Raw genomic sequence first — 20,016 nt, 5'->3', positions numbered from 1 at the left:
CCTCTTCGGTTCCTAATTCGCTGTAGCGGCACATTTTGTGTCGTGGTGTCAACTGACGCCACCAGGGCCGAAAAGCTTAAGCTGCCTGCGTGCAGCGGCACGAGAAGGGCGGCCCTTCTTAAGTGCTGAATACACGTCGTTGCTAGAAAACTGAAATTTATTTTCGAGAATTATGATGTGTGAAGTACACAAAATAATGACGCAACAAAATATATTTTTCATCACAAAAACAATTGCAGTGCAAGCAGCAAAGAGAAGGCCTATGTAAATATATATATATATATATTACCCTGCACTGTTATATGGTGCACGCTGCACATAGCGGTGGAATACTTTTCGACTTCCTCGACGAAAATTTTAGTGAATATTTCGGGCGATTCCTAAATACAAATACGTGGCGTCACTTTCCCCTGTTGCGTTTCGAGACAGTTCACGCACAGTCCTCTGAAGTCCTAAAACATGCCCTCCCACACGTCCTTCAAGGAACCACATGTTTGTTTTATTTTTAATTCGTACGCACTGCAACTTCTCCTTTGGATATCGCAGGAGTGGACATTTACGTATACAAAGCATCGTCAGCAAAATCAATTCTATAAAGAGATAGGAAAAAATTTAAACACCAAAGTTAAAAACATACAAAACTCAACACAAATTGGGTGCGTGCGAAGAGTGAACAGATTATGAATTATTTGAAGCATACACAAACCTGGCTCTTGGGATCGAAAGCACTGGACCGGACAATGTATTGCAATGTTCAATGGTACGCGCAAAGAAACTATTTAAACACTTTAGTGAGAGCACTTGAGAGTCGGTAGTGCGAATGAACAATGCAGGGCAAAAATTTGAACGATTCCAGTTGATGGTGGGTGGCGAGGGAAGATAACTGTGATTATTCGAGGGCAGAAGAGGCTGAAAAAATCACGGCTAGATGTATTAAATATGAAACTTTTCTTTTGGATGGACTCAATTTTCTTAATTACGTTAGCTTGTAAGGATTCCGCACAAAGCAACCAAAATCAAGAATTGGACGGAATATGAATTTATACATTAGTAACCTAGTTTCCTTCGGAGCCTCGGTTAATGTTCGTCTGAGATATTCTAATCATTTAGAGCTCGATTACAAATGAAATCCATATGTCTGCACCATGATAAGTCGGGAATAAAAATAATTCTCAGGTACTTATACTCGGATGCTCTTTGAAGGGATATATTAGAAAGCGAGTAGTCAAAAATCGATGAGAAGGAACTGTTACAGAAAGACATGACATTTTTCGAAAAATATTTTTATCTGTCAGCTCCAAGCTGATGGCGAGAGGGGCACGGAGAGTTTGTGCGCCTACTTAGCTAGCAGGTTGGTGGTCTCGTTGCCATGGACGCCAGCGTGTGACGGGGTCCTTTGAAAAGAAACATGCGTGATGCATAGCTCCAACTCATCGAGCTTGGCGGTGATGACAAGTGGAAGGTTATAGCCTCTCTCGTGGTGGAGGAGAGACTGCAAAGCAGAGCGGGAATCGTTCATGATTGCAGCGTTGATGGGGTGCGGCGTGCCGAGGATGAGATCCAGTGCGAGACCTAGAGCGGCGAGCTCTACGACGGTTAAGGAGGTGGGCGTGGGAGTCTGCATTGCCTTTGCAAGCCCAGGGAAGGGGCAACACAAGCAGCTGCTGAGGAGTTTCTATTATTAATGGCTGAGCCATCAGTGTAGATGAAGGTGTAGTTGGCATATGTTTCGTGCTGGATACTTCCTGCTGTAGAGCAGTGTGGAGTGCGACGTTTGCATGTAACACCTGGGAGCTCGGTGCAGACTTGAAGCGGCTTGTAAACATGGGGGAGCCCTGAAGAGGTAAACTGAATTGAGAGGTGTTCCCAAGCGCTCATTGATGAGGGTGACTACTCTTCCCACTTGTGAGTGGATATTGCTGCGCAGATAATGTAGCAAGGGCTCGCACTCGGGTGCTCGGTGCATGCGCTCGATGTGATTAAGGAGCGTTTTGAGCGCTCTGAGGGGCACGGACCAAGAGCGTGTATCCGCTTATGTGGCCGGTATGGGGGACGAACTTGGAAGGCCTTAGAAAAGTCGAAGTGCTACCCGGTGGTTGGCATCTAGCATGTGCCACTTGCACTGCGCGAGGTTCACGAGTGGAATGGCATAGATCACCTTTGAAATAGCCATAGCGTCGTAGAGGCGCTGGCATAGGGCAGGTGGAGACTTCGCCTGGTGCGAGGAGGCGACGTGCTTGAGCTGCGACTTGTCTAGTTTTTCTTCGGAAAGCCTTGACAGCGGGTGACCACTTGAGAAAGTAGTCAATCTGTAGGCCCAAATATCGGACCTGCTTGTTCCATGGAAAAAGTTGGCTGCTAAGACTGAGTTCGGTGACGCCCCAACGCGCTTTCTAGCCACAGCGATGAACCATGAGTGCCTTGGTTTTTTTATTTTTTATTTTTTTACTCCAGACGGTTAGATAGAGGTTCGTAAGGAAATCCACAACACAGTAAAAAACGCACTGCAAGAAGCGAACTGTGCGGTGGCACTTTGTTGTTGGGGAGCACGCGAAGAGGGCCACGTCGTCGGTGTATACAGCAACACGCACAGCATCACGAACTGAGTAGTGAATGGAGTCCGATTAAAAAAAAAATGGCTCAAAACACTGCCCTGAAGTACACCGCACGACACTGGGCGAGAAGAGCGGAGCTCTGAGTGGACACGTACACGCACCGTTCGGTCACTCAGGAAGCAATGCACGTAGTTGTAGAAGTGTCCATTTATTCCTATGGCCATACGAGCACCCAAAATGGCCCAGTGTGAAAGGGAATCAAATGCACTTTTGACATCAAGCAGGATGAGAAACCCGGCGTGACGTCAATGAAGGGCTTGCTCTAGTGTCGAAACAACATCTGCGATGGAGTCCGCTGTTGAACGAAGGCTTCGGAATCCGCTCTGCTGTGGGACAATCGCGTTGTTAGCCTTTACTACCCAGTTGAGCCGAGCAAGGACCAAAGTCTCTAGCACTTTCCCTGGTGCGGAAGTGAGGGACACAAGTCGGTACGAGGTGAGTTTGCTTCCGGCTTTACCTTTCTTAAAAAAAAAAAAAGAAAGAACGACGATAGCCTCTCTCTAAGCATGCGGGATGTCACCGTTGCGCCAGACCTCGTTAAAGGCATCGAGCAGTTGCTGTTGCTGCGGTTTGTCAATTTTCGGAGCATTTGTTTGCGGCGGCCTAGGGCACTACGAAAATCGCATGTGGTGAAGTCCGCATCGCATAAGGCAGAAACTTAGCTTACCACATTAGGAGTGAAATAGAGGGCATCAGCAGGCCTCATCCGAACTGGAGAGGGGGGAAGAGCAGTAGTGTTGGTGGCTGTCAGGGGTGGTGCGAACTGTATAGCCGGCTGCTCCGCAAAATCAAGGTTTGTGAAGCCCCGATGAATGGCCACTCGCCACAACCGGATTCCGTGGGATGCTAGATTGTAAAAAGGAGTGCATTATATGCGCCATAATCGACACTGGTGACGCTCCGTACGAGAGGGCTGTGCAGAAGCTTGCCCAGCTTCGTCGGCGCAGGCTCTTTGCATGTCGACGGCAAGCCGCATCAAGGCAGTTATAGCTTGTCCACAGTTCTCGACGACGAGCGCGGATAGCCCGATGCTGGACAACACGGCTAGCAGCACGAAGGTTCAGTAGTTTAAAATCCTGCACCGGGGCACCCGCACCCACTGTACACTTGGCTGTAGCCGTTCTGGCGCATTGGCTTATGTGGGCGAGAAAGTCTGCCTCTCTGCGGTCACCGGCGCAGAACTCACGGAAATGTGATCAGCGAATTACGCTATAGGTGTGCACATTGGTACGAGACGCACGGGGACACAGATTGATGGGCTAATGATCCGACCCATTTGTGTCAGGGAGGGGTTTACGCCGAACTTCACGCGCACAGGCTTCAATAGCGAAAGTGAGGTCAATTCCATTGGACGCTCCGCGTGCACTGACAAAAGTTACTTGTACTTCATTGATATGAAGAAGTCCTGCCGCGAGGGTGGCGTCAAGTAGATCTCTACCACGGCGAGTGGTGGAGGCACATCCCCACACATTATGATAAGAGTTAGTCCCCACAAATGATTGCATCAGAAGACAGGCGATGAATGATTCGGGAAATGGCAGTGACATCCCAGCAAGAGTAGAGACGAACGTAAACACTCGCAGTTGAAGTGTCGGTATCACCCACGCGCACTGTAATGGCGGCTCATTTCATAGGACCACTCACAAAACCTGACACATCGATGAGAGTGTGCAGGATGTTGGAGCGAACATACACATCCACTCGCGGTTTCCCAGGTGGTGGGAGGAATTGAGACATGGCCCGGCGGTGCACATAGTTGAGGTACACTCGGTCACACCACTGTATCCTGTGTAGCCAGGAAGAGGGACATCCTCCTCGCGCGCATAAGTTTGAGTGAGTGGACGCGTTTGAGAGTGATCGTGCGTGTTAGTGAGTAGCCACGAATGGGAGCGGCCATGAGTGTGAGTGCGAGTGAGTGGCCACAAATGGTAGCGGCCATGAGTGTGAGTGGCCGCGAATGGGAGCGGTCATGAGTGGCCGCAACGCCTCTCCACTCACACCACAGAACGTTGAAGCACGGTCATATTCAAACATCACTTTGCGTCCCAACAAGCGCCTAAACTGATTACTCATCACAGACGCAGTCGCACCCCTATCCACCAAAGCACACACCGTACACACACCATCAATGAACACACGAATTTTGTTTTTGAGCATTGTAGTTGGAGGGATGTTGGCACACAGCACATTTCCAGCGGCCTCACCCCCATTGGTCGCGCTGGTCAGTTTTCCTGCTGAGGCGACATGGAGCGCCGCCGCGGTGATGGAGAACGACGCGCACGGAAGGCGGGTGGAGGAGTAACACTTCTATCAGATGCCGCGGAGATTCTCGTTATGGATGTTGCAATCAAATACCCACGCTGAGTATTTGATTGCTGAAAAACGGGACTGTATCGCCGATTGTTGGGTACTGTTGGAGGCGCCGGACGGTTGTAGCGAGGCGAGAACCTACTGCGGCAGTACCTGGCGATGTGATCTTCGATGCCGCAGCGGTAGCATATCGGCGGGGAAGGTAGAAAATGCTGTTGTGGATAAGAGCAAGGAACAGCTGGGCGCGTCGTAGGTCTGGCTGAATGCTCATACTGCTCAGGAATCCTGGTAGATCGAATGGAAGATCTATGTGCACTTAAGGCGACGTCATACCTTGGGGCGTCAGGCATCGACGCATTCCGGTTGGCGAAATGCATAGGAGGATAGTCAATAGAAGCTGCAACTTCAGGAGCTTGCGCGAAAGGCTGCACTGTAATCGCTTGTGGTGGTGAAGCCGGCCGTCTAGATACCCTCTGGACAGAGACCTCAGCAGATTCGTGCAGGGGAAGTGGGTTGAGCCACAGGAGTTCTTCCCGCACGATTTGCCGGATCGTCGACGGAATTAAGATCTAGTTGGGCATGGTCATCGAGGCGGGCCACGGTAGGCCCGTTGGCCAGCAGTCCAAATTTTGGTGCAATACGACGCGTTTTGAGAGCTTGAAAAGCGCGGATGTGTTTAATAACATCGGAGACGGTTTCAAGGATGTCTTTGGCGATTAAAAAGTTGTACACGTCAGCCGCGATGCCCTTCAAAATGTGACCGACTCTGCCTTCTTCAGGCATGTTGGAATTCACACATTTGCACAATCTGAGGATCTCTCCTGTATAAGTGGTACAAGTTTCATCCGGCAATTGAGCTCTTTGAGCAAGGGTCTGCTCAGCCCGCTTTTTGCTCGGTACAGAGTCACCAAAACGCTGTTTTATCTCGGCGGCAAACCGTTCCTAAGTTGTCAAATTGTCCTCGTTATTCTCGAACCAGGTCATAGCCGTGTGAGTTAGAAATAAAACGACATTTGTGAGCATGGTGATAGGGTCCCACCGGTTGTACCGACTAACTCGTTCATAATGAAGTACCCACTTCTCAACGTCCTCACCTTCTTCTCCTGAAAACGGTCGTGGTTCCCGGTAAGGCTGGCAGGGAATAGAGCTGGAGGGGGCACGCCTGCCACCAGCCTGGCTTGCAGCGTCGCGGCTGGCACGGTTAGATTCAGCGTGGTCTATGATATGGTTGAAAGCGGTGGCAGTCGAGCAAGGCGGCGACTACGTCGAAACTCCAGTTGGTCTTGCTGCGCCGTACCTAGGGATCGAACGGAGCACCTTCCACCAAGTTGTTACAGTGAAATAGCAAAGGGGTGTTTATTTACAGTGATATGACAGTGGGACAAGGTGAAGCCTACTAGCCCCCAGGCACCAACGCTTTCTCCTCTTCTTCTCCCAGACCAGCACAATCCTTCCTCGTCGTCAGTGGCGTGGCAATATTATTGCCATAAAGAATTGAACACAATCCAATAAAATCTACTTACATGTAGTCACTGCAGTTTGCCCCCTGATACGCCATGCAAGCGCTCTAGAGGGGCGCGGACGACTGCCCTTTTATGATAGTGTTACGGGCGAACAAGGAGAAGCGGGCGGGCGTGCTCGCGTTAGGTCCGCCATCTCATTGCACGTTATCTACACACGTTATCTACCATCTCCATCGGTCATGTTTCGTCTCCTTTCTTCATCGGCTTGCCGCCCCAAAACAGTAGTTTTGAGCCCGGATGCATGGGGGGGGGGGGGGGGTGCAAACGCTCTAAAGTTGCATGGACGACTTCAATTTCATGGCACCGATGTGCACAGCCGTACAAGCCAGTGAAGTTGCAAATGCGCCAAAGTTTTGCACAAAGGGAAGTTTATTAACATCACACAATTAGTCTACATACGCAAGAATGTTCTGGCGAAACTAGGGCATAATGCAATGCCATCACACAACATACGACAGAGACCTATCCTAAATGCCGTGTTACATATTAACGCAATTGAGGCGAAATTCTGCTGCTAAACATGGAGCACTGTCCCTCCCACAAACAATGGCAGCAGAAGGGAGTTGCGGAGTCTGCAGCGGTCGAGCCTTGCTCTCTGAGCATACCGATTCACGCAGAGCTCCCACCACATGACCATGCTGAAACTAACAGCACACTGAAGAAGAGTCCTAAACAAGTCGTTGATTACGGAAGCAGCGTGTACACATCTCTTGACCTGTATGCCATTGCGCAAAACGCGCCTTATATAGAAGGTTTGTGAGAAGTTGTGATCGGGTCTGGTCAAACTTTCCATTTGAGATAGTGAGCTATGCTACCACCGCTTTATGTTTCAGCTACTACGCGCAGCTTTTATCATATTATGGGACTACCTTCCAAACAGTGTGCTGCTCTGCTGCGCAGCTAGCATGCATTGCGCGTGTGCGCTTCCGCTTCGAAGGAATCTAGAGCACAAGTTATAAGCACAAATGTTTATGCACAGAAAGCTGTATCACATACACTGCACTGATCCCTCAGACCTCAGTACAAGCCCATAGCTCAGCAGCAGCACCCATGAGCGGGGCCCTCTTGGCGCCGCGCACACGAGCAGAGGCTACTCACGCGTCCGCATCGGAGCTAAGGGCGCTCGTAGGCAGCACGGCCAACAGACGGGTCAAAACGCACGCGATACATGACGAGGGAAGATGAGGGATGCGCGGAGCACATCTCCACGACACAGGTCGCACGTCGATAGCTCAACGCGCACCACCACCGGCGCTGGCCGACGGTGACGGAGAACCGTGCCAAACTAGGCCCTCCCGACTCAAGCGCTGGCGCCGCACAGGCGGTCGCTGGACTCATCTCGGGCTTGGTGTCGAACAAGCATATAAGTTACGGGTGCGTTCGCAAACCGCGGCACCCCGGCCGAAGCCAAGAAACCCGGAGGGAAGTACGTACGCGCACCTGTTCCTGCCCGAGTCAATGGCGGTCTCCCCGTTCGCTTCCCGCGAGCGGCCTGCTTATTACGTCACCAGGAGGTGACCTGATCGGGGTGCAAGTAAGGAGCGTGTAGACGCCAGACCGACACGGGAAGAACGGAACGGGTGTTTTGGCAACAGTTCCCAGAAGAGATCCCATTGGGAGGGGTCAGCAGCGCGGCTGCCGTCCCCACCCTCTCGCAGGGACCCCAAAGGGGGTCTCTAACATACATGGAAAAATTACTTTTAAGAAAGGAATTAAACTACATTACTAATTACTTGGCCGAAAATCGCAGAAACTGATTATATTACTCATTACTCCTCACAAAAAGTAATGAAATTACATCACAATTACTTCGACGGAGTAATTCAATTACTTTTTTATTTTCTAGTTTCAACCATGCAAACACTATAATAAAGCTAGTAAACAAATCAACAACTTGTTCTCCGGAACAAGTTGTTCTAAATCCAGCGTCTTGCTGGATTCGCCCTTTGAAGGTCCGGAAGAAGCTAGGTTATATATTGCTTCCGTAGTCCCAAGAATCGACCTCGGCACCTTGCGCGCAGTAATACACACGAAACGGCCCGTTGATCACGCCATGGGCCCTTCCGCCTGTCTCCTCCCACCCTCTACCTCCCTTTCCCCGTTGTGACGAGTGTAACCAGGCGCCACTGTGCCCTAGCCGACGCAACAGAGAGTGCCAATGCGCCATGCTCCCAACTAGTTTTCAACTCCAGCCTTCTTGCACCATCTGTCCCTTCTGCATTCCCTTGACGTGTTGTGTGCTGCTGCTTGGAAAATGGTTGCCACGGTATAGCCGCACTAGGTGACCCTGCTACACAGAAGGTCTCGGGCGCACTTTTTTTGCTTAATTCTGCCTACTTTTGCCGATCCATTACGTCCGGCTTGCCGCAAGTCGTTCCTGATTTCGAGGCACTCTTCTTTGTTGTGTATTGAAGGAGTAGTGGTGCACTTTGGTAAAAGTAATTTTGCAAGGAATTAATTATCTTTGCCGCGAAATCACTGCCAAAAAGTAATTCAGTACATTATTAAATTACCAAACCGAAAAAGTAATTCGTTACATAACAAATTACGGAAAACAAATTAAATTATAGCAATTTTATTACGGTAATTCTATTACTACCATGTCTGTTCTTTAGTTTGCAAAACAGCAGCACCGACTGCATGTTTCGCGTTGCTCCGGGAAGACCATCCCCACAATAAAAAGTAGGCTTTTCATTTCATACCGCTACTCAGTATGAGTTCACATATTAGCGTTATAATACGGGCATAGACCAAGCGAGGTTCTACAAAAGGCGTCTGTGTGCTGTGCGATGTCAGAGTATGATGAAGTTCCCTGGATCGAAATTAACTCCGTAGCCCTCCACAACAGAAACTCTATTTCTACTTTCACTCTCACCTTCCTTCCTTTCTTTATGGCATGGTACAGGTGTCGATAGAGAAACTGTGAAAGATACAGCACCTTTCCTTTCCTATAAGCCTATTTACCAAATTGCAATAATACACACCTTAGCCGAAATGTTTTCTTCTATGTGCCGTTACGCGTGTCACAACGTACGAATGGAAAATAACGCGTTTGTATGGAGCAAGATTTCCACCTAGCAAACTTCTGAAACCGTCTGCACCGCAATTAATCTGAATAAGTTACATATGACCAGGCTACATTAAATATGACGCCTGCAACTTAAGCACTTCTCATGGGAGAAATACACTCCTGTAGTCTTCGTAGGCATGATTTACAGGCAATTATCTCCCCTGCTGCCAACATGCTGTAAGAAACTTCGGATTGTTCACTAATGGTCTGGTTTAGTATACGGTGTATAATGTCCCAAAGCGACTCAGGCTGTGAGAGGCATCGTAGCAGAGGGCTCCGGAAAATTCGAACTGGGGTTCTTTAAAGCGCACTGACATCGCACAGCAAACAGACGCCTCGCTTTTCGGCGCCATCGAAAAGCGGCCGCTGCGGCCGGGATCCAATCTTTCATTCCTGGGCACAGCAGACGAGCGCCCTAACCCCTGCAAAATCGCTGAAGGGCTTCTTTTTAATCCTCCACTGGGACTAGGTATTTCAGGTGTATATCGACCGTACTTCTAACACACACACATCTCTCGCTAGTTACTTACGTCACTGTTTGCCTGAATATTTGTCGACGAGAACTTTTTGACACTATTCGCCACGTCTTTGCAGGTCACAAGCACACGCCAAAAAATTCTTATTGTCAGCGATGTCCGATTTATACACTCGCAATAATGTCACTTGGTACCATGGCTTCCTCAGTCACGACTTCCGCTTGAAACGATTTTACTAGTGTAATGACACCAGTCGCAGCAACACCGCAAAGAAGCCTGAAAAAAATACAGCATCATAATTTGCACTTTCAGCGAGGAAATCACTAAATTCCGCCCGGCGTTCACTCTTCACATTTCTGGCTGCAACCAACACAGCATCCTTCACCTGCCTGCAGTTGCACGGATAAAATGCACTGAAGTATGCCGGACTGCCGCAGTTCTTCTGGTCGATGGTGATACAACGTGTCGCCACTGCCTCTGCACACCATTGCTGATACTTGGTTCTACATAGCAGTTATCCCAACCAAGGCTGCAATATCGACACGCACTCCATCAAGCTTCCCCCTGGGATCTGCAATGCCCCGCCATAAACACCAAACGCTCAGTTCTCAATGCCTCTGCCGCTCACATTCATCACAAACACCCGTTCAAAACAACCCCCCCCCCCCCCCCCCGTCTGTTTGGCGGCCGTTTTTCTCGTCAGCGTTTCCCCTTCACATGCTGGATTCGACTGCCTTCGTCAAGTAGCAACGCTGATCTACCGCAGGCACATATTTTGTCAAGTTATGCAAATCCTTCGCGACATCGATTCGCTTCCTGTGGCGCTCATATAAAATCCGCAATGAACAAGTAATATTTTACATAGATTCACGCACGTAAAAAAAAATATTTATTAACTCAAGTGGCGCCATGCTATTGTCACCTAGTATCCATACACGCGTCTCCAAAGAAAGCGCCACTGAGCAGCTTCGAGCATTTTGGTTCTATGACGTGCTGCTAGGCTACGCATTGCGCACGCGCAGAAGCAGGATTGGGGTGTCATGTATTCGAACGAAAAATCAGCCACATTTTGTTACGCACTTTTTCGACACCGGTACTACACTAGTATTGCACACGCATTGAATGTAGTCAATTATGTCTAAAGTAGCTAAAATACAAGTGAAGCTTCACTTCTTGTAGCAGTTGCAAGCACTTCGATAGAGAGTACAGCAGATAGAACGCACTAGAGGCTGCCACTTACAGAAAATTATTTCAGTCACAAACAACAGCACCAAATTTCCTGACTTGTTATACTTCTTCATTTGATTTTCTGCATGGACTTTTCTGAAAGAAAATTTTGTCCAAGTGCGCGGCGCTACACTATTTTTCAGTCAGTTGAGGTGCTTCCGATCTTGGTGGCAGATGGCACGGTTGGCAAAAATCATATCCTTCATATTTAAAATATTTAATTACTAACCTACTACTAATACTACGACTACTACTGCAACGTGACTACAATGTAACATGTCCAATCGAGACCTTTTCACCATCACTTTTACACCTGGAGTGCTTTTGCACTTGTTGCGGCCATTTGCGCCTATAGCGCCTGAAACTGATGCTAACCGTCGTTTTTTGTAGCGAATGCAGGCACTTTGATGAATTGCCACACCCAATCGAATGAGCTAGGTGGATAAATGCTGGTGCCCCCTTTACAAAATATTGTTGTTCTTAGGCTGCACTTGATACTCGCTTTTTTCAAGGGTTCACATATACCGCGTCTCTTTTAAACAATCCTACAAACGCGTATTGACAAGGTTGTTCCTGCGCACGGCGCTGTCATAGAATTCGGGAAAATATGGTCGCTATTGGAGCCCCCAGTTACGTATAGTAACACATTTTCAAGCCATTAAAAACGTTTTGTGCACCATTGTAAAGCTTGGAGTGCTCTTGTTCTGGCTGCGATCAGTTGTGCAAAATAGCGTATAACTATGTCCTGAAGCGTTACTTTTTGCAATATATGCAAGCACCAAGTGTCGGCAAAATAAGGAACGGCTCATTCACACTAGCGGCGTTTACATGGACCAGACAGGAGTGGGCTAGTGGAATTATCGGGACGAAAACCAGTTACAGGAGCGGCGTTTACATGGACCCGACAGGAGCGGGTTGAGTTGAGTTATCGGGTCGAAAACCGGTTACCGGGTTCATGTAAACCCCGTCGGGTCGGCTGGAGAAGACGACGGGTCGCGTCCAGTCAACTCCCGTGCAGGGGATGGGTTGACTGGACTCGACCACGCTGCAGGAAGCATGTAAGCGTTGTCGGGTGGATTCGGGGCACAGTGGGAAAGAACAGTACAAAAAACACTAGAGATGCTCGGGGGAAACTGGAATCGGGTGCTGCCTGCTAGTTCTTCGCTTCGACGCGAGGTGCCGCCGTAATCGCCACTCGTCCAGAGCCTGTTCTGCGCTCGTCGGGTCAGGTTCATGTAAACCCGGTATGGTAGAATCCACTCAACTCCCCAACTTGGCCCTCTGCTGTCGGGTCCATGTAAACAGGGCAAGGGTAAAACTCGTAAACGCTATCGGGTCGGGTCGAGAAGTCAAGGGGTCGAGTCGAATCAACTCCGGCGCAGGCGATTGGTTGATTCGGCTCGACCCCGCTGCAGAACGCATGTAAACGCAGTCGAGTTGAGCGGACACGGTGGGACGTCGCGCGACCGATTAGTCACGGAGGGGGAGACCCGATCAATTACTGGGGAAATTGTTCGGGCCCCCTCTCCGTAACGAATCAAGTCTCGCGATCTCCGCGAGTCACCCCAGTGTACGAAAATGAAAAGGAATCGGGTGCCATCTGCTAGTTCGCCACAACGCGAGGCGCCACCGCAATCGCAGCTCGTTAAATGCTAGCGAGTCGGGTTCATGTTAACCCGGTAGGGTCGAGTCCACTCAACTCGGCCCCCGCTGTAGGGTCCATAGAGGCGTTTACACGGACCCGACAGGAGCGGGTTGAGTGAGTTATCGGGTCGAAAACCGGTTACAGGGCTAAGTAACTGTTGTAGGGTTGGGTCGAAAAGTCGAGGTGTCGAGTCAACTCCGGCGCAGGGGGTGGGTTGACTGGACTCGACCCCGCTTCAAGAAGCATGTAAATGCTGTCGAGTTGAGTCGAGGCACACTGGGAGAGAACACTACTTAAAACGCTGGAGGTGTGCGGGGGAAAAACCGGAATCGGATGCCGTCTGCTAGTTCTTCGCCTCGACGCTAGGTGTCATCCAGAGGCAGTTCTGTGCTCGTCGGGTCGGGGTCATGTAAACTCAGTAGGGTCTAGTCCACTCAACTCAACTGGACCCCTGCTATCGGGTCTATATAAACGGGGCTCATATAAGCAGAGCTACTCACATCCACTCATTTTCGCTTGCACTCACAGCCAGTCACTCGGGCTCATGCTCATGTCCACTCACAACTACTCCTCACACTCACTGGAGAGATTTAGAATAGGGGGATCCCATCGGTTTTCGGAATAGGGTAATAGCGGGGCGCGAGTGCCATGCTTAGAGTAATTTACGCACCCCTCGCCGATTCTTCGCAGCATTCCGCGAGCGCATTTTCGCCCTGCAATTGCCATTTCCCCCTAACCGATAATGTCCCTCCTTCTAAAGCTCCATATAGCGGCGTTTACATGGAGCCGACAGGAGCGGGTTAAATTGACTTATCGTGTCGAAACCCGGTTACGGAGTTCATTTAAGTGGAGTTTATATGAACCCGACAGAAGACGGATGATTGAGTTATTGGATCGAAAATCGGTTACAGGGTTCATGTAAACACTGTCGGGTTGGATCGATAAGTCGAGGGTTAGAGTCGAGTCAACTCCGGCGCAGTGGGTGGGCTGACTCGGCTCGACCCCGTTGCAGGAAGCATGTAAACGCAGTCAAGTTGAGTCGGGGCACGGCGAGACTTCGCGCGACCAATTTGTCACAGGGGGGGGGGGGAGGGTAGATCCGAATTATTGCTGAGGAATGTTTCGGGTCTCCCCTCCATGATGAATCGAGTCGCGCAACCTTCCCGAGTCGCCAGTGTACGGAAAAGACAATAAGCCCTGTTTATATGGACCTGACAGTGGAGGTACGAGTTGGGGAGCTGAGTTGAGTGGACTCGACCCTACCAGATTTACATAAACCCGACCCGACGACCGCAGAAGCGGCTCTGGACAGCGGCGATTACTGCGGTACATCACGTCGCGGCGAATAACTGGCACACGGCACCCGATTCCATTTTCACTAGTGCATCTCTAGCGTTTTCCATATTTTGTTCTCCTCTCCCACTGTACCCCGACTCAACCCGACAATGTTTACATGCTTCCTGCTGCGGGGTCGAATACAGTCAACCCATCTCCTGCGCCGGAATAACTCGACTCGACCCCCCGACTTCTCGACCCAACCCGACAGCATTTACATGAACTCTGTAACAGGTTTTCGACTCGACAACTCAACTCAGCCCGCTCCTGGCTGGTCCATTCAAACGCTGCTATAGACCTTTTCACGGCTGTGAAGCAGGCATGGGGGGAGAATCCGCAGCTTTTTCCTGTGTTATATGAGCACAGCCCAATCTCCAATATGACAGCCCCCTTTGGCCAATTTTGAAAAGGTGTATAGAGATGCACGGGGAAAAATCGGGGGAAAACCGGAGGCGCTGCCGTAATCGCCACTCTCATGTAAACCCGGTATGGTCGAGTCCACTCAACTCCTCAGCTCGACCCCCGCTGTCGGGTCCATGTAAACAGGGCTACTACGACTAATGTTTGAGAGAAATATGAGTGCAATCATGAGTGAGTGCGCCGACCTATGGCAAACACTCGCACATATGTTTAATCCAAATCAGACGTTCTTGCTCTGGTTCGCTGAGCCGCGATATTTTGAGAAACCTTCTTGGCAGTTATCAGCGTGCGTCACACAATCCTTCTGAGTGCATGCAGAAATACTTCGGAGCTTACTGGATGCGCATTTTTGGGGGGCGGTGCAAAACGTGTCGACTTAACGTTTTGCTCCGGGCTTGCAAAACGTCATGCTACTGAAGCTGCATTGTAGCGACAGTCTCTAGACTATTAATTGACGTCATGAGGTTGCAAGGTTTGCACACCTTTCTTGTACAGTCGTCTACACGCCGTCTATGAGCGCTCGAATGGTCGGGCTTTCTTGTACATTTATGAAAATCACCGCTGTCTGGTGGGCTCGATGCACTTTTTATTGACATAAAGGGGTAAATACAATCCAGAATATATGCATGCATGACAAGGTCGTAAATGTTGAAGTCACTCATAAGTCACACTGTAGTTTGCACCCCTATGTGCGATGGAGCACTCTAGGGGCATGGAAAACCCCATTTGCACTCTCGGGAAACCGGAGTGTACAGCCGATTTTAATCAGTCGCCCGAGCGAGTGAAATTATAAATGGAGGATATGTCTACATGCACGTTTTGAAAAGTTTATTTACATACGTGCAACTGATCGGTTACACAACACAAACATTCACACTCGACATTCGCAAGAAATTCACACTGGGTAATGGGAAATTCACACGTGAAGCGAAAGAAGGAAAGAAGTACATGAGCACTGGGAATGGCATAACAAGATTATGACGTAGTTATTGCACGAACGGACGGCCTCAAAGAGACGCGTCATCAATTGGTCTAAACACTTAGCTGACACGGTAATTAACCTCATAAATAAAAAGGCAAGACCATTGTTCTAGAAACTCCGTTCCTCCTCGGAGAAGAGTTCTTCTGACAAGTAACTTATAAGTTCACGACGCAAGCAAACAAGTATTGGCCACATGGCACGGCGCCGAAACCCACCAGATACAGGTGCGTAATGACTTCGCCATAAACTGAACAATCCTGGCACTGTTAACAGGCGTACGAAAAGGCCATTGGGAAAGCGACCATGCGAAACAATTGATGCAAGACCCTGTTCGCGGAATCTCGAGAACCGCGCGCCAGAATACACGTGCCACCACTCACGTGCCACCACTCAGGTGACGGTTGCTTGGCAATTAGGCTGCGTAAGAGGGCAGTTCTGGCGTGCACAACGGGGAAATACGCCTCATCGTTCCAGGCGGTCGCGTGTGGGCAGCAAAGCCCAACCGAGTAGCCTAAGTCTCGTAGGTGGTCCGGTAGCGGGACCGATGCTACGCGGGCCAATGGGATAAGACGCATTGGTGATGCCGATTTGCCGGTACAGTAGGCAACACTAGCTCGTCCATAATATCAACCAAACGGTCTTCAACAATATTGACGTCAGGGAACATGGACTTAGCATGCCTGTGAAGGCAACTGTATATTTGTAGAATGGTGATGGTTGTTCCCTTTGAGTCCAGTGTTAAGGATCACAGCATCCAATTCCCGTGCCAAGGAGCCCAAAAATACCTTACCACGGTTCAAGCAGCAGGCATGCCCGCCTGCAAGATGCGCATGGAACTCGTCAATGCTTACAACGATGCGGCGAGAGAGGTTAGGAAATGCAAATACCCCGCGCTCGCGTAGTTATACCAGCACAGCTCCGCGGACTGCGCACTTCTCATAACACGAAGCGGAGGTTTGGGAATGTGGCATCTACAGGTACAAGAAGGTACCCAGCATCACTGGGTGGACAAGATAACGTCGCTCACGCAAATGTGAATCAAAATACTGGGCCAACCGGGCGCTAGTCTTGATGCCCTCAGCAACCGAAGTCCACATTCTCTCCCAGACACCGAAACAGTCAAAGATGATACTTAAAATGCGCATCCGATGGCACCACTACAAGGGCATCACTGAGGATATGCGCGTTTGCAGGGACTCCATGACAAAGTAGTTGATTTTAGACTAATTAAAAGTAGCCCCCGGCAAATAAGCATACAAATCTGAAAATAGAGAAGACCTTGAGAAGGCTCCGTTCATTTACATGGTACAGCGTGACGTCACCAGCGCATGCTATGATACGCACTGTGCAGTTGCCTGGCAATGGCAGACCTCTAATAGAGGGTGGCCATGTACAGCCAAGCAAAAATGCTCAAATGTCAGTACAAGCAAAATGAGAGCCAGCGGGCAACCTTGACGAACATCATGGGTAACAAAAACAAATTGGAGGACGCTTAAGCTTCGCCTTTGAGTTCAACGCGATAACGTTTAAACCCCAATGCTTCGAAGATGGATGTATAAGGCTTTGAATCAGGCGGCGGCTCGTGCCATCTGTTGTGATGTTCTTTGGTACTTGCTTAACTATTACTTCCGTAATTAGTTTCTTTCTGGTGACGCACGTAAACATTAGCTGACAGTCATAAGGCAATGCATACATTAGGTCCATCTTATTCGGGGAGAAACAATGTGGCCCTGTGGCGGAGTCAGTGGAATCTTACCGCCCAATAAGTTTAGCTAATGTGGATTACAAAATCTATATGAAAATGTTAGGTGGACGACTACAGAGTGTAATTAAAAGCCTTGTTGGTCCACATCAGACCTGTGGTATAAAATAAAAAACGATTTTTGCTTGCGTACACGTAGCTAGAAGTGTTCTTGAGTGTTGCGATAGGGGGGGGGGGGGGGGGGGCATCGCAGGGTCGTGTCGCCATAATGCAACTAGACCTGCACAGAGTTGCACATGAAATCTTATTCGTGCTTTTAGAGTATGTAAATGTAGGACGTGTCATCACTGACGGAGTGAAAATGGTGTGGCTGTACATACAGGTTCATTATAAATAAACACCAGAGTAATAGTATTCCAGTCTTGTCGTCGGTGAGACAAGGTTGTCCTCTTTCTCCACTTCTTTTCGCACTGTACCTGGGGCCGATTGGTTAAGACCGCTCACAAGGCAAAACATTAGAGTGTTAACTTTTTATGATAAATAAGTACGTGTGTTGGCATATGCAGACGATAGAGCAGTGTTCTGTAGTGACCAGGAAAGCGCGCAAGAAGTGGTGAAAGAGGCCGTAAATGTTTGTGATGTGAGCGGCTGTGCAATAAGCTGGCCAAAGTATTCTGGATTTTGGCATGGAATCTGGCATGCCACGCCGGAACTGTTTTGCAGAATGAAGTGGATTGACACGCCACGAAAGTACCTTGGCGTGCCACTAGCCCACTACAAAGAGAGCAAAAAATATTGGTCCGATGAAGCAGAGCGCATTAAGGCTAAAACAAACAAGTGGGGAGGTCATGACTTTTCCATGTTTGCAAGAGCGACTGTTTGTAATATGTTTTAATAGCGAAGATATTTTATGTTCTTCAAGTGTTATCTTTACCCAGGATTTGCATGTAAAAGTTGCATAGAGTGTTCGCAACGTTTATAATTGGGCGTCAACATGGGAGCTCTCTAGCCGATGTAATCTGTTCCACAAAGTGCGGAATGGGAGTCTAGGATTGTCGCATTTATTTCTGAGACATATAGCGACCAGATTCTTTTTCTTGTGGCAACAAAATGGTTTTCTTCTAACTGTTGTTCAAGTACAATTGTCGACATCATTGCCTGATTATGTAGTGTCGTCTTTGTCTGCCGGCCGGATAGGTTAAGTGTTTTTTTTTTTTTTTTTTTTTTTTTGCAAGAAGGTTGTTCAGCTGTCCGCATCCTCAGGTCGAGATTTTCGGATGAGTATCTCGCTGTTGTCGCAAAGAAAAAGTTGTACAAAGGTCTGCTGGACATGTTTTTGCCAGTGCCCGTTTATCGCAGTCGATAACTTTTGGGTCCAGAACGCGACGTGCTGAAAAGAAACAAAAGAATGCTTGTGAAGCCCTTAGTGCGTTCGTTCTTTTTTCAATTACACACTGACACACATCCGGTGAAACCGTGGTTGCAGAGCAAATGTCTTTTTGTACTATGGTCAGTCGATTGTATTGTATGTAAAAAAGTGGAAACAATTGAACATATCTATATAGACTGTTACGATGCTGTTTTTCTTTGGGATGTCTTGAAACGTACCCTGAAAAAAGAGTTACCTTTGGCACCTTTTCGAATACATTTCCTACCATGCGCAGAACCAGGTGAAGTGTCTTGCGACCTGTGAATGTTGCTCTGCATGCACAGTGTTTGGCGCCCTTCAATGAATGTAAGACATGAACGCATTATTGTGCATCCTGCTTATCAGTATTTCATTGAAAGCATCATCTGCACACAGGAAGTGTTCGGTGTTATGCCCGGGGCCCCAAATCGTCGCGGAAGGTCCGCGCATATGGAGAACGCCGCTGGAAGGCCAGATGTGGTTTTTCCTTGCGACAGCGGGCCGAGGCGTGCTGACGGGACACGTCAGTACAAAGGAGCATGGATCCTTATCTTCCCGACAGGCTAATTGAAGTCAAGTGCTTTTGTCGGTAACCGGAACGGGCGTCTCTTGATCTTCAGCACCCCTCCTCTGAACAATGGACCACGGCCCGGGGCGAACCAGGAGCCGCGGCACGCCGTCGTGTTGTGACCCAGCTACTGTTGACTCAAAGATGCTGCTGCACGTGCCTCTCGATGGCCATTAGGACCAGGCATTGTGCTGCTGAGGATGTGTGCACCATCGCCTGACCGGCGCCATTGCAAAGATGGCTGAAACCAGGTGGGACATCGCCGCTTCAGAGAGAACAACGGGGACAGCCTGGCTGTTGTGCAGTGGTATACCGTATTCCCTGCACAAGTGAGAGGAGGTGTGTGTATGTGTGCGCGTTTGTGCGTGAGGTGCTGGTGGAACAATTGGGCGGAGCCAAAGAAGCATGGGTGGAGCCAAAAGAAGCGGCTCAGCGCCCATTGGACGTTTGGGAAGCTGAAGGTTCCACACTGGGACTGAAAGGTGATTTAAGCAGCCTACGAGGGCTGCTTCAGTGTGACTCGCCGGTGCCCTCAGTTGATTAAGAGCTACCTCGCTCCTTTCACGTGCTTGCACGTTTATGTTGTGTAAATGTGTAAAATAAACCTTCAGTTTGCTCTTCTCCTAACAACTCCAGCCGTCTTCTGCCTTCCTCAACGCCTTGCGGTGAAGTCCCTATAGGTCCCGGTCCTCCGATCATATCATCGGGCAGCAAGATCCTCAACCTGAGTGGCTG

The 20,016-nt window shown here is 49.2% G+C and overlaps 1 protein-coding gene across 2 annotated transcripts in view; it reads left to right on the top strand.

Annotated features, from left to right (window-relative positions):
- Positions 1–19,664, top strand: part of LOC146202100 (uncharacterized) — a 43,392-nt gene extending 23,728 nt beyond the window's left edge. The window contains exon 3 of one of the 2 annotated variants that reach the window (XR_014701969.1): positions 19,110–19,138. Coding sequence is in view for 1 of the 2 variants with exons in the window: in XM_084583964.1 (XP_084440090.1) it covers positions 19,110–19,284 (175 nt within the window). In the remaining variant the exon portion in view is untranslated. Of the gene's footprint in view, positions 1–19,109 lie in introns of both variants that reach the window. The other variant, XM_084583964.1, reaches the window with a different exon arrangement.
- Positions 19,665–20,016: the final 352 nt, after the last annotated feature.

Source organism: Amblyomma maculatum, chromosome 1 (assembly GCF_055883805.1).
Source record: "Amblyomma maculatum isolate TAMU_Amacu chromosome 1, ASM5588380v1, whole genome shotgun sequence".
NCBI lineage: Eukaryota > Metazoa > Arthropoda > Arachnida > Ixodida > Ixodidae > Amblyomma > Amblyomma maculatum.
Note: the sequence above shows the minus strand (reverse complement) of the source record. Positions and strands in the feature narration are given on the sequence as shown.